This window comes from Pagrus major, chromosome 8, assembly GCF_040436345.1.
Source record: "Pagrus major chromosome 8, Pma_NU_1.0".
In the NCBI taxonomy this organism is placed as follows: domain Eukaryota; kingdom Metazoa; phylum Chordata; class Actinopteri; order Spariformes; family Sparidae; genus Pagrus; species Pagrus major.
The window spans coordinates 29715449-29729224 of record NC_133222.1 but is presented as its reverse complement, the minus strand read 5'-3'; the positions used below and the strand labels follow the sequence as shown (position 1 = coordinate 29729224).

Sequence of the window (13776 nt, the reverse complement as noted above, 5' to 3'; positions counted from 1 at the left end):
TTGGCAGTAGCCTCAGACAAAGCACCGGCTCTTGAATGGACTAGACTTGACTTGAATGTTCTGTAGCATGGCCTGAGGACAATGTGAGCATCATGTATGCAGACATGTAAGGACTGTACAACAGCTGACTGAAGCCTAATGGGGTCTGGAGCAAGCCAGAAGGAAGATTCAGGTAGGGATGAAATAAACAGGACCTCAGATGACCTCACAGACAAAAGAGAAAACATGTTATTGATTCTAAACAATATTTTGTTTGTGTTTGTCTAAAAGTGCAGGGGAGGTATCAGTCCACAGACTGTCGACTGATGTAACATCCTGAAACTTTTGTTAGTATTTGTTTTGCTCTCAGCCAAAGAGTAAACACTTTAGAATTAACTGGACATTTAAATGTATGACAGGGAACTTTTAACTGGTTATTAACCTGTGTCTCAGTTTAATGATGATGCCTCCATATAACCTACAAAAGCAAACAAGACCATCAGTGAGGAAATTGGCTATTTCTGTATACTTATTATAGTAATTCTGAATACCTGTGAACATGTCAGATTGGACCCATGCAGGTCAGATAAGTCATACAATTAAAACAATTTATTATGGCAGAGTCTCACAGCCTGAGGAGAGAAGCTGCTCTGTAGTTTGGTGGTTCAACACTTGCAGAAAAAAGGTTTATTTTGTGTCATCATCATCATATTAGTTATTAATCTTTAGACAGAAGGCAGTGGAAACATTACCACTTTTGTCCACAGGGGGCACCAGGATCAACAAAAAATTAAAGCTCCTTGTAGTAGCTTTAATATCTGTCATAAGTACAGATGTAGATATTGTGTCATCTAAGATGAAAGTGCAGATGAGCACTTTATGTGGTCTTTATTATTGCAGAATGAATACCGATCACCATTAGTATAAACCATGACCAACAAAGCACTGTGCCTATCAGTGTAAAAATGTCAGGTGCCTTTTTATCAAAGCAGTTGATTATATTATTAGCAATTGCTGATGATTATTGTTAATGATAATCATTGTAAGTCCATGTTGTACCACTATGAGTTAGAAACATCCCTGACACTCTAAGGAAATTAGCACAATCCAATTTACAAGGTGTTGCTGCTCTTCATACTAAACAGAAACACACTAGGTAGGCTATACAAACACATTAGGTATTCTGTCACACCTAATCAGATACACACACACACACACACACACACTGCTCGAAATCTTCTTTTCAGCAGTTAATCTCACCTGAACTGTAGGTCATTTCAATGCTGATGTCAGTCCAGTCTTAACTAATACCTATGAGGACTGAAAGGAATTAAAATAGCGGCTGGAGAAGATGGGGTGTAGGCGAAGAGCACCGTTTATTAGTTTAATGGGTTCAAGTTGCTTGAATCTGTTTTAGAGGGATGTTGGCTGTACAAAGCTACTGTATGTGGACTAACAATACATAAGTATATCTGACAGATATCTGGCATCAGTCTGTGTGTATCTTCCTGACATTTCAGACTCATTTTCTCCCTCTGCGTTACAGAGAGTGCTCCCCCGCCACAGTCAGATCCAGTCACTACCTCTTCAGGTCCACCCGCAATCCTCATCACAGCTCCATCACGGGAAGACATCTACATCTCATCAACCAACATAACTATAGCTGATGCAGTCAAAGAGCGGAGGCCTTCTTCCACACCTGTTGTAGTGGGGAGGAGATTTGCAAACAGAAAGTAACTCAGTGTGTCCTACCACAGAAGGTAAACTGGGAATCAAACAGTGGTGGAAGTATTCAAATCACGTATTGTATGAAAGTATCAATATTTTTCATTGATATAATTAAAAGTACAAAGGAACAAACAATGTATAGACTCATACAGAAATAATTATAATAATTCCTTCTCAATAAGTGTGTGGTGTAATTATTAATAATTATTGAATTATTTGATTTACTCATTGAAGTGTGAGCAGCTTTTTAATACAGTATATAGGTCTACTGCTGTGTAATCCATAAGAATGCATCATATTTTATAGGTACCTCAAAGGGGAACTTTACTGATTTTACTCACAAAGATCAAGCTGTGTGTGACCAGGCCTGCAGCTGTCAGTCTATCATGTCCTTGGTGGACATCTTACAACTGGAATGAGAATAATAGATGGAGGGTGGAGAGATGTGGGCTTTTAGGGAGAATCTTGACCTATACAAGGGACTAAATATCTCAACTCCTGCTGCCTGAAGTTAAATACTACTGCTACAACAGCCATGCTCACCAGCCTTCTTGTTCACCCCTAACAACACATGTTATTCTATGTGGGCACTGGTGGGACTGCATTATGTCATAACATGAGTAAATAAACAACTTCTTAATCACTGTCTTCCTAGAAGGACTCAAACTGGACTTCACAAATACCCCCGGGCTGTACAAAGAGCAGGAAGTGTCTCACACCGTGTCCCCGGTCCATGGCTGCTGACACTCCGGGGAAAGCACTCGGTTGTCCTCGTGCGGACCCGGAACAGAAACAGTATGGCGGCGCCCAGCGAGGTGAGCTGCTCCGTGTCAACATAAACCCCTCGATGGGCGATATTCGTGTCTTCTGAGGCCGAAAGCGATCTCAAATGAAAGAATGGAGACCGTGGGAGAGGATGAACCGGACCCTATAAGGCTCAAGTCCATCAAGAACAATACAACATTCACAGTGCCTCAAAATGACAGGGTAAGACAATCAGCTGCTCGTGGGAAGAAAGTGACGCCAAACTCTTCATGATTCTCTGGTGTTTAATTATAACCAGCATGTTGGCGACAACACAGCGTTCATAGGACACAAGTAAACACCTGTATTGTATCTAAATGGTCTACTCAGATATTCGGCATATATTTGACAAAGGCATAGTTAAATATAATGGAACTGGGAAGCTGTCTTGCTCAATATAATCTCAACCCTCATACAAAGCTATATAATGCTAATTTCAAGCAAGAGCAAATGAACCGGCTACTGTTCTGAATTTCAAATTCCATCTATACGCTCATGATATTTATGATATCTTTTTTGGGGGTAAAGGGGCCGCCAGTGTGCACTGGTAAGCAAGGTAGTTATTAAAATTGCTGATTTTAAAATGGAGTTTGGCATGCTCTCCATCTAACAGAGTCGGTTTTCTCAAGTTATAAGCTACCCGAGTTTAATGGTACACATTGTTGAAGAGCAAGTGGGCGAGGTGAGGGGCCTTCGCTTTTTGATTTACTTAACTTTCAAGGTAAAGTTAAGGTCACTGGGACACTTGTACTGTCACTACATTGTCTCCAGCAGAAGCCAATCTCATTACTGGCTTCCACCAACACGTAAGCCTGCATGTCAAAGCACCAACCATCTACGTCATCTAGTGATTCCTAGATGAACCCTTACTGTGTCCTTTCCTTACCTTTAGCATTCCTCTTTTAAGACTTAGTAAACCTTTTTGGAAAAGTAATCACAATCCTCTGACACTAGCCGTCCAGATTAGTTGTCTAATGTGCTTTTTTCCATTTAGGTAATGGGGTCATTCCATACCAAAACACCCCGGACCAGATCCTGTCATGGATTTTTTTGGCAGTATCTATAATTGAACTCCTTTTAGATTCGTGACACCTTGCAAAATCCGATAGCTGAACTCCAAATACATTATAAGTTATGTATTTTTTAAGTCTGGCCCTCAGTGTAATCTGTTGTATGTGTACTACTCAGTCACCTATTTTTGTTGATTGTGTTGAAATTTTTACTGAACATCCAAGAGACCCGGAGGAAACTTGTCAACATTTAACCATTCAGTAACAGTAATTCAATTAAATAGTTGTTACTGAATGGTTACAGTAATCAAATGAATATAAGGAAGTCATTTTTTATCAGCAACAAGTATTTAAATAAAAACCTGATCCTTGGGGTCTCTTGGATGTTCAGGACAAATTTCAAGTAAAACAGAGGAGAGCAATGATCCAGCGGAGCCCAGGGTATGACGATCTGTATCAGTCAACATGTGAGACAACAGGAGCCAGGAGAGAGAGATGTTCCCAAGGGCCTGTGGTCCATCAGAAAGGAGCCTGAATGAAAAGAGAGGAGGAGGAAGCTATAGAGAGTGGACAGTGAGAGAGCAATGCAGCTAGCAGCTTGTGGGAACAGAAAACAAAAACAACAATAGAGAAATGCAATGTTAATCAGAAAAACAGATTGTTTCTTGTCGGCAAGACAATGTGAAGTTCTGGATCTTAGGTGAGTTGGCATGGAATGACCCTAATTGCAATTCCCCACACAATCAATTCTTCTTAGTGGCTCAAGGCGACTGGTTTGATGATCCCTTTTATTGAGTTTTTTTGTTGTTCAAGAAATAATTATTATATAATATATAATCATTTCTTCACTAAATATTCACTCAAGTTATATGTCACATGGAGTTATCCAGAGGAACAGTGCAACTTCCCAGTGTCCGTCCATTAACCACATATATTTAAAATATATTTATTTAAGTTTGATCCTGTAAGGTAATATTGTAATCAGAATTCACTGAATACTTGAGACGAACATGATGCTTGGAGTTCACTGAAGTGAAGAGAACCTTTGTGCCATCACTATCTTTTCACTCTTTTCAGTTTGGGAGCTGCAGAAGTGTCAGAGAGTTTGAGAAACTCAACCGCATAGGAGAAGGAACGTATGGCATTGTGTGTAAGTCGTTTATGTTGGAGACTATTGATTGGCTCGACTAGGAAATCCTAATAGCAGATCATTATATCTCTGAGTTTGTCAGTAGATTAACTGTTCCTTGTTCGTGTTATAGACCGAGCCCGAGACACCAAGTCATATGAGATAGTAGCATTGAAGAAGGTCCGGATGGACAAAGAGAAAGATGGTAAGAGTGCTGAGTTATTCGTCAGTGTGCATTTTAGATTGTTTTGAATGCATTCTTTTTGCATCTATTGTGTGTATGTGTGTTTGTCTTTGTGCATTTGTTGTTTGCATAGAATTAGCAATTTGGGAAATGTAGCGAGAGTCAATGGTCTTAATAAATTCAATTAAAAATTGTCCATTAAGATTCTGATATTTCTTGTATAGATGTGTGAATTATGGCCTGATTGTGGCACTAGAGGAGTTGAGCTATATCTTGCTCCGGAACACAATGTTGGACATACCAGCTAACCTATATTTTCATCCTTCTGTCCCACCTTAAGCATTTTATTGTATTGGCAATGAATAAATACAAAGTTTATTAACAGGAATTGCCCCATGGTTTCCAAAATCCCTGACTGTCCCCCTTGTTGTTTCTGTATTTTGGTTGTCAAAAATGAGCTGTAAAAGTTGTTAAACCTGCTGACGCCCTGCTCTTTGTCTGTCAGGGATCCCCATTAGTAGCCTCAGAGAGATCAACCTGCTGCTGAGGCTCAGACATCCCAACATAGTGGAGCTGAAAGAAGTGGTTGTTGGCAGCCAACTGGAGAGGTAGCGCACACACTTACATAATGGTGTGAGGGTAGATCTACATCAGTGGATTTCCTACAGCAGCCATTAATGCTGCACATCTCTGAGTGTAATGCAGCTATTCAGATTCTGGACTATTAGAGTTCACGACTTATATGTCATGAATATATGATTAATTAAGCTATGTCATGTCCATCAACTACTATGTGTAGTTCATGTTCCAAATTGTAATCTTCGTCACCACAACTGGTTTTACTATTATCTGTAAACTTAACACTTGATCACTTATTTTTCTGTATTTCAGTCTGTTTCTGGTGATGAGTTACTGTGAACAGGACTTGGCAAGTCTGCTGGAGAACATGCAGACGCCGTTCTCTGAGGCTCAGGTACGACTGAGTCAAGTTCCTCAATCTAACATTTAACACAGATTTACCAACGAAGCCAGCATTAATGATCTGTACTGGTTTGAGTCTCTAACTAATTTAATGTGCGTCTGCCTTCATCTGTCTGTACTAGATTTTTTGCATGGTCTTTTTCAGGCTACCAGTCCAAACACATAATTAATAAGACATTTCATAATACCTCCATAACCACGTGAAACAGATATTATGTTGACCAGTGGCAGGTCATGTAGTGCTGTGGGATAGTAAAAAGGCTTTTTTAAAAGTTAGACTTGCTCTTTCCTTTTCACAAGATTAATCGGCAACTCAACCAATTGTACACATCAAAGTGTCTTTAAAGGTCTTGTGGATACATATGTGAGAAAGTAGTAAAAAGCCTTTTTGCACCAAGCTGCGTGTAATCTGATAAATTGCCTCCAGTGATGTCACTCAGTGACTCAGCTGCATTGTGGGTAATGTAGGCACCAGGTTTTGAAAAGAAAGAAGAATGTGAGAAATAAAAAAGTCATATCTCTGGTTCTGCTGTATCGATTTTGATAATTTGTTTTGAAACTGTCCATAATGAGTCCAACAGTGTTGTTGAAGTGCAATGCTAGACCAGTGGACTGCCAAACCTGGTGCCTACATTACCCACAAAGCAACTAAGTCACTGAGTGACATCACTGGAGGCAATTTATTAGATTACATGCAGCTTCCTCTGGAGCCATAAAAGGCTTTATACTACTTTTTCACATATGCAGTCGTACTCCCCAGGACTTGTAAACACTCTTTATTGTGTAAATGTGATGGAGTTAATCTTTAAGGTTAACACATTTTTAAAAAATTAAGATTTCTGTTTTTTGTTTTTTTTTATAAGGGCCCATGGAAATTCCCTCAACAATCCCTGGTTTTATTTATACGTACAACTTCCTGTCAAGACCTTACCGATTTGGTCTGCACAGCTCCTTAATTGCTGGGTCAGTTTGTGTTATCTACTTTCTAATATTTCCTCTATGCTTTTTCAGGTAAAGTGTATTATCCTTCAGCTGCTCAGAGGCCTGGAGTATCTCCACCACAACTTCATCATACACAGGTCAGTTGCACACATTTACTGGAAGCCTAACCAGTAACCAGTTTTGCACCATGTATATTAAAAATGAAGTGACGCTTGCTTGCAGATGAACAGTCAATGATGCAGGAATCTATGCATTTAGGCAGAGAAAGGCGTTATTACCATTTCTCTCCTGCGTCCCTGTTTGGACAGATATCTGCTGTAGCTCACCGTGTTCGCTTTTAGCTGTTTAAGCGACTGCTGGTGAAAACCTAACATTTCCTGATTTTGCTGCTTCATGATAAAAGCTTTTTAAACAACTTATTAAGGGAGGAGTTTTATTATGAAGAATTTATAGGAAATGAAGTGTGTTTGCCAGCAAATGTAATGGAGCTTTGTTAGCTGCTTTTTTCAAAAGTGCTGTGGAGAGGAAGAGTGTTTACAGTCGCTCATTTGACCACGACACAAGCCAAGCACGTCATTAGTTAAAGACAGCCCTGCTGTGATGGAAATGCAAATCCCTGCTGCACTGGGCTGATGTGCCAAGTCAAACCGAGTAAACCCAGGCCGGCAGATGTAATGGAAAAACGTCACTGAAGTGAAAAAAAGCTACAGCTTTTGTGTGTTCATGTTATTTAACGTCATAATCAATAAAGAGTCAGCTCTGTCAGAATTCTGTCAAGACAAAAGCTGTCTTGATACAAATAAGTTCTGAGTGAAAGCTGTGACTGAAAAGCTTTAAAGCAGATGTGAATGCACCTTTAAAAGACCAGAGAAGAGAAGGAAAGGGGCTGAATGTGTTGTATCGTCTGGCAGCTGGCTCATTACTCTTCCCTCTTCAATCTTGTTATCAGGGACCTGAAGGTGTCTAATCTGCTGATGACAGACAAAGGCTGCGTTAAGATTGGTGAGTCATCACTATTACCATAACCACCTCTGCACTGCTCAATATAACCACAACTATAGTCTCCAGTCTGATATCTGTCTCTTACTGTTAACATCTATGTGCTTTTCCCTTTATGTGAAATAGCTTTATTGGATGAAAATAAAACAAAGTTCATTTAAATATTCCCTAATTTGAATTGGCCTAATCTAACAACATATAACACCCTCTCTCCTTAGACCCCCTGATTCTGATTTTATGATATTTCAAGAGTAATTGTTCAATCTTAAACTTTATAGAATGAAAAAAAAAAAAATGTGAGAAATACTACTGTAATCACAGTTTCCCAGAGCTCAAAATAACGTCTTCAAACTGCTTCTTTTGTCCAACCAACAGTCCAAAAAGACAAAAGACTCTTCATTCACTGTCATAAATGACAAAGGAAGGCAATGAATTCTCACATTTAAGAAGCTGGAACCAGCGAATGTTTGACATTTTAGCTAGAAGAGAGACTGAAAGGATTAATCTATTATCAAAATAGTTAATTTTCTTACTTGTCTTTGACTAATCAACTAATTGTTGCAGCTCTGGTAATGGTCACTGTAGTTTTTAGCTAATATTACTCAAACAGGTAAAATAAAGAGTGAATTTGTTTGCCACTATTTTCAACTGCTAATTGCTACACATCTGGTGCTCTGTTTACAATAGCAGGAGGGTGAATGTTGGATCGAATCAAAATAAACTACAGTGTGTTCGTTCATGGCAATGAAGGAACATGTGATTTGGTGCAACAGTGTGGCTCACTGATTTGTTTTTAATAGCTTTTGGACAACAATGAAGCTCTGTGGCACAGAGGAAGAAGATGTATTTGGTCATATCTGTCCCAGCAGCTATTCTTCAAACTTGTTTTTAGACTGAAACATTATACCTGAAGAGCTGGCAAAACCAACCATCTGATTTTAAATCAGCCCCTCAAATGTATTTCTGTTAACATGCATGTATATAAGTAGCATCCTTTATATTGTTACTTTTGTTACCTGTGTTACCTTCATTTTTTCTTCTTTTCTTATCATATTTTTTAAAACTATCTATTTTCATATAATTTATGCATCATTTTCTATTTATATGTAAAACTTAGTCAGGTGTCAAAAAGTGCCGACAAGATTTGTTGTCTTTGCTTTTTGCTCAAGGTCCACTTGCTAGCTTTTTGTGGTCTCTCAACCACATCACAGACAGACAACAGATGGAATATGCTTAGTTGAAACAAGGTCCACTTTGTGGAGCTCTTAACAGCATCTCAGCTCATCAAGCTTTTGATGAAGGTAATGTAAAAAAAAAAAACAGTAGCAGGGAAATTTTGGTGGTCATTTTCTTTACTATTTTCTGACATTGTATCATTTGATTAATTGATTTATCGAGAAAACGATCAACATATTACTGAATGAAAACAATTCAGTCAGTTGCAGCCGTAGTCTAATGACATGAATTGTCAGTAGTAGTAATACTTCATGGATCTTGTTTTTCTTTCTGCTGTATTCAGCTGATTTCGGGTTGGCCAGGATGTACGGCATCCCCCAGCAGCCCATGACGCCCAGAGTGGTCACACTGTGGTGAGTGTCTACTGGACTTCTCAGCTGTGTTTACCCTTAATGCCCCTTTAGATTAATTCTGTATGTGAGGGTGAGAGTGTTGTACACGCCAGGTAAGTAACCCTTGTGCTTGTGCAGCCTCAGTGGAAACTCATCCTCGTAATCTCTCTCAGTAATCCTCCCCTTATTAGCCTCATAGCCTCATTGCCTCATGCTGACAAAGTCTCCCCTCCCCATCTGTTTGGTACAGGTACAGAGCTCCTGAGCTCCTCCTAGGGACCAAGTCCCAGACTACAGCCCTGGACATGTGGTGAGGCTTCAACCTCTGGCATCATGACAACATACACATAGACATACACAACATACACGCAAGATCAACACATACTGTCCACACATACACATTCACTTTATGCCCTGATCACATTTAAGTAACCTCCACCCATCATCCACTATTAGGATCCAAATGAACACGATGGCATCAGTTGTTAAAACTGAACTTGCTGTGATGTTTCCTTTGCAGGGCTGTAGGCTGTATCCTGGCCGAGCTGCTGGCTCACAAACCACTGCTGCCTGGTACCTCTGAGATCCAGCAGGTCGACCTGATAGTTCAGCTGCTGGGAACACCCAATGAAAACATCTGGCCGGTGAGACTACAGCTCTTCATATGTCTTCGGTAAAAACTCTTTGGACCCTGTTTAAACGATCTGTGGCGCATGGTCTAAAGCACATGCCACAAGTGTGTTTAGGGCATGTGCATTCTGTCCAACTCCCTCTTGCTAGTTCAACAGCAGATAATCTGGGTGCAAGGTGAGGTGCACGGCTCAAAGGGACTACATTTAGACACTAATTAGCCATGGGTGTGTTTTGGGCGCAACATTTAGCAAAAAGCAGCACTTACCTTCGTCCTCTAAGGGACAGGTATGTGGTCCTCGGCTGTGGGATGCTCTGCCCCGCTGTTTCCCAATTCTCTGTCCCATCAACGTGTGTGTGTGTGTGTGTGTGTGTGTGTGTGTGTGTGTGCGCGCGTGTACTGCTGATCTGCCTAGTGTGGAACAGGTTATAAATGATAGGGATGGGATGCAGTTTGCTGAAATTAAACGTCTTTAATAAGGAAAATATTAATGACATCAAACATCAAAAGGTCACACAGTTCAAATATGTACAGTAAAAAAGTTTGCCGTGAAGCTGCCAACAGTCCCGTTAAATCCAGAGCTCCATCACAGCTGTCTTTAAATGTCATTTCAAAAGCTACAAGTTTGTTTCTGTTTCCTCTGTCCTGTCAAGTTTATAACTTCAGCCTTTAATTTTGCTTCTTAAATATGCCATGATATTTGTTACAGTGACATTACATGGAAACATTTAAATTAACTGAAGGCAGCTTCTCTCATCATAGTATCAGAGTGTACGCATGTAGTGAGCCCGCTTGAAGGCACATCTTACTATCTGAATAAGGTGCCCTTTAAATAGCAGGGACAATACTGTGCTTTTGACTTCAGAGCAGCTTTTTGTTGGTCTATGGCACAGTCGCTTTCTGCTGCCTAAAGATGGCACACCACACCTCATTTTAAGACTAACACGCCCAGGGGTGCACAGATGGGTGCAAGGACATTTGCTATTTACACAACGTGGGCGCTGGGCGTGAAAATGACAACTGCGTCGGTCTGAATCTAGCAATGACGCTGTGCACCACTTTGTGCCAGGCGTAAGATGGAGGCCTATGTCTGTAATGTCTGGTGATGAGGAATATGTCACGTTTAATTTGTGTGTGTCTCACCCAGGGTTTCTCTCAGCTGCCCCTCATCGGTCAGTACAGTTTGAGAAAGCAGCCGTACAACAACCTGAAGAATAAATTCACCTGGCTGTCTGATGCCGGACACAGACTGCTCAACCTGCTCTTCATGTACAACCCACAGCGCAGGTTCAGAGACACACACACACACACACACACACACACACACACACACACACACACACACACACACACACTCTCTCTATGTCAAACTATAAATATATATTTTACAGTTGAAAAACAAAAATGTTCTTAAATGACATCAGTGCACTGAAAAATAATTGTAAATTACCCCGAGCATCTTCATGAGAAAGCATTATCTCAGAGCCTACAGACTCCGTGATAACACTGTGGTATAAACCTTACCATTACCATTTGCACTTCCTTTACTCTTGTAGCCAAGAGCAGTGGTGTCGCCATGGCTACTGCAAGGTTGAAATCAAGATCATGTCAGTTGCATCCCCATGACTGATAATAGTTTAACTTAACCCACCATATTGTCAGTTTGACATGATTAATCAGAGAATTCGTCTTGTTTACACCCAGAAACAAGTGACACATAATCTAATCAACACATGACGTGAATTACACTAAATATACACAGACACACCTACATACTATTGACTTTGTTGTTATTGTGTATTATATATAATTTATCAATTATAAACAATCAGGGATGATTTTTGCTTACATTTAATAAAACTGAAGACTTCTCACACTAGCATGTCAGACTTGATTTGACCCTTTGTCAGAAAACATGTCGACTTGACACCTCCAACTTATTACTGCACTATTAAGGGATAGTGCATAATTCCCAGGCTTCCATATCTGTAGGCTATACACGTACCAGTATTGTTGTCTTTATCAGGAATCGATAACACAAGGCTGATTTACAACTATGAGCTGACACTTCTTTGTCGGATGTGTTCAGTTCTTAATCAGTGGCTGCTTCTTGTCTGTTTTCCTGATCCAGAGCTACTGCCAAAGACTGTTTGGAGAGTTCCTATTTCAAAGAGAAACCTCTACGTGAGTGAAAGGATTTTGGATCAGTATCAGCTGTAGCCGCTTCCCTCTGATGTACTATAGGTCATTAATCTTGTCTGTCTGCTTCCCTGTGCAGCCTGTGAACCAGAGCTGATGCCAACCTTCCCCCACCATCGAAACAAGCGGGCAGCCCCTCCGGCAGAGAGCCACTCGAAACGGAGCAAAGTGTGATGAAGGAGGTAGTGATGATGAGACAGCTGACTCAAAGATGCCCCTGTGGTAGTGACACTTTCAGGAATGTGCACTCAAAGGATGGACTTTGGTTTCTGTTCAGACTGAGTGTACGGAACGTGGATCTGGAACTTTTAGCAAATAAAAGCTAGTTCAGTCGCAAACAAACTCCGGCACAGATCAACACATCACTGGACTGTTGACTCAGACCTCTGCAGTGTTCAGTGTAGTATTAAAAGGGCTGTAAGCACACTCTGTAATGTAGCTCCAGTGGTTTGTGGCACTGTGCTCCACTTATAGGCCCACTAGAAGTCTCTTTCCTGGAGTATTTCTTACGTACTGCTGCCAAGATCCGCACACCAAATAAGGTGAAGGTAGTGTAGACAAAGTTGCCTTGACAAATATGCTGAGGCAGAGTCTCCTTCGTGTTTCGCATTTGTCCCGTTTTAGATGTGCTGTTATCACTGTCTTTGCTATTCTGTAATCAGTTTCAATCCTAACTTCTAAACTGTGAAGAAGCATGAGAAGTAGGAACTTAAGTCTGAAGTCTGCACAAAAGACCTGATGGGAGCTTTTTTTTAACCATATTAGTGAACATAGGATTGAAGTCCAAGAATCTGCCTGTATGATTCTAGGAGTTTGTGGTGTGATCCTCACAACCATCAGTATGTGTCAGCTGTCGAAGTGTCCTTGGGTAAAATGATGGAACCCTGAATCCGTTCCCTGTGTTGTTAGTTGTTTAAGTAATCGTTTGACATTTTGGGAAATATGCCTTTTTGCTTTCTTGGAGAGCGTTCAATGAGAAGATTGAAACCACTCATGTCTGTTCTCTTAAATCTGATTGTACAGCCAGGAGAGTGGTATCAGTCTTGTCTTGGCAAAAAAGTGTAAAGGCATATTTTACAAAGTGTTGATCAGTTCCTTTAAGAGCCTTAGCTTGAATGCTCAAAACGTACTGTAACTGAACAATGGCCTCATTAGTTTAATCTAGAGCCCAACCGATACTCAATTTTAGGGAATAAAAGATTACCATATCGATGTAATACTCAGTATATATATATTTTTTTGCAATGATCCCTCACATGTGGTTATCAAACACTTGTGACAAATATGTGATTATAAATTTTACTGTTCAAAAATGAAATTTATATAAAAATGACATCTGTGCACCGAAACAGTAAACACATATTGGGACAATTAAACAGTAGTGTCAAAAAGTCTGAGACTACTGGTCAAAAATGTTTCTAGTTTGCATTTGAATGTGATAATATTTTTTCATTACAAATAATAATTTGAGAACGTTGAAAAGTTGAGTCTTTGAAAAATGGCCATGAATGATGATTGATGTCTAGCTAGTGGGATTGACGCTGAAAATGTTACTGTAGAGCCTGTACATATGTCTAAAACTTGCAGCTATTGAACATAATAAACATGTCAAACCAACAACC

At 40.1% G+C, this 13776-nt stretch overlaps 1 protein-coding gene across 1 annotated transcript; it reads left to right on the top strand.

The window, feature by feature from the left end:
- The first annotated feature begins 2295 nt into the window (after positions 1-2295).
- On the top strand, positions 2296-13774 carry cdk10 (cyclin dependent kinase 10). Its single transcript, XM_073471646.1, has 13 exons — positions 2296-2694; positions 4599-4671; positions 4784-4855; positions 5340-5442; positions 5726-5807; positions 6827-6894; positions 7707-7759; positions 9276-9345; positions 9575-9634; positions 9845-9968; positions 11103-11242; positions 12087-12139; positions 12234-13774. The coding sequence occupies exons 1-13, from the start codon at positions 2605-2607 to the stop codon at positions 12326-12328; spliced, it is 1083 nt and encodes a 360-aa protein (XP_073327747.1). The 5' UTR covers positions 2296-2604; the 3' UTR covers positions 12329-13774.
- The last annotated feature ends 2 nt before the right edge of the window (positions 13775-13776 follow it).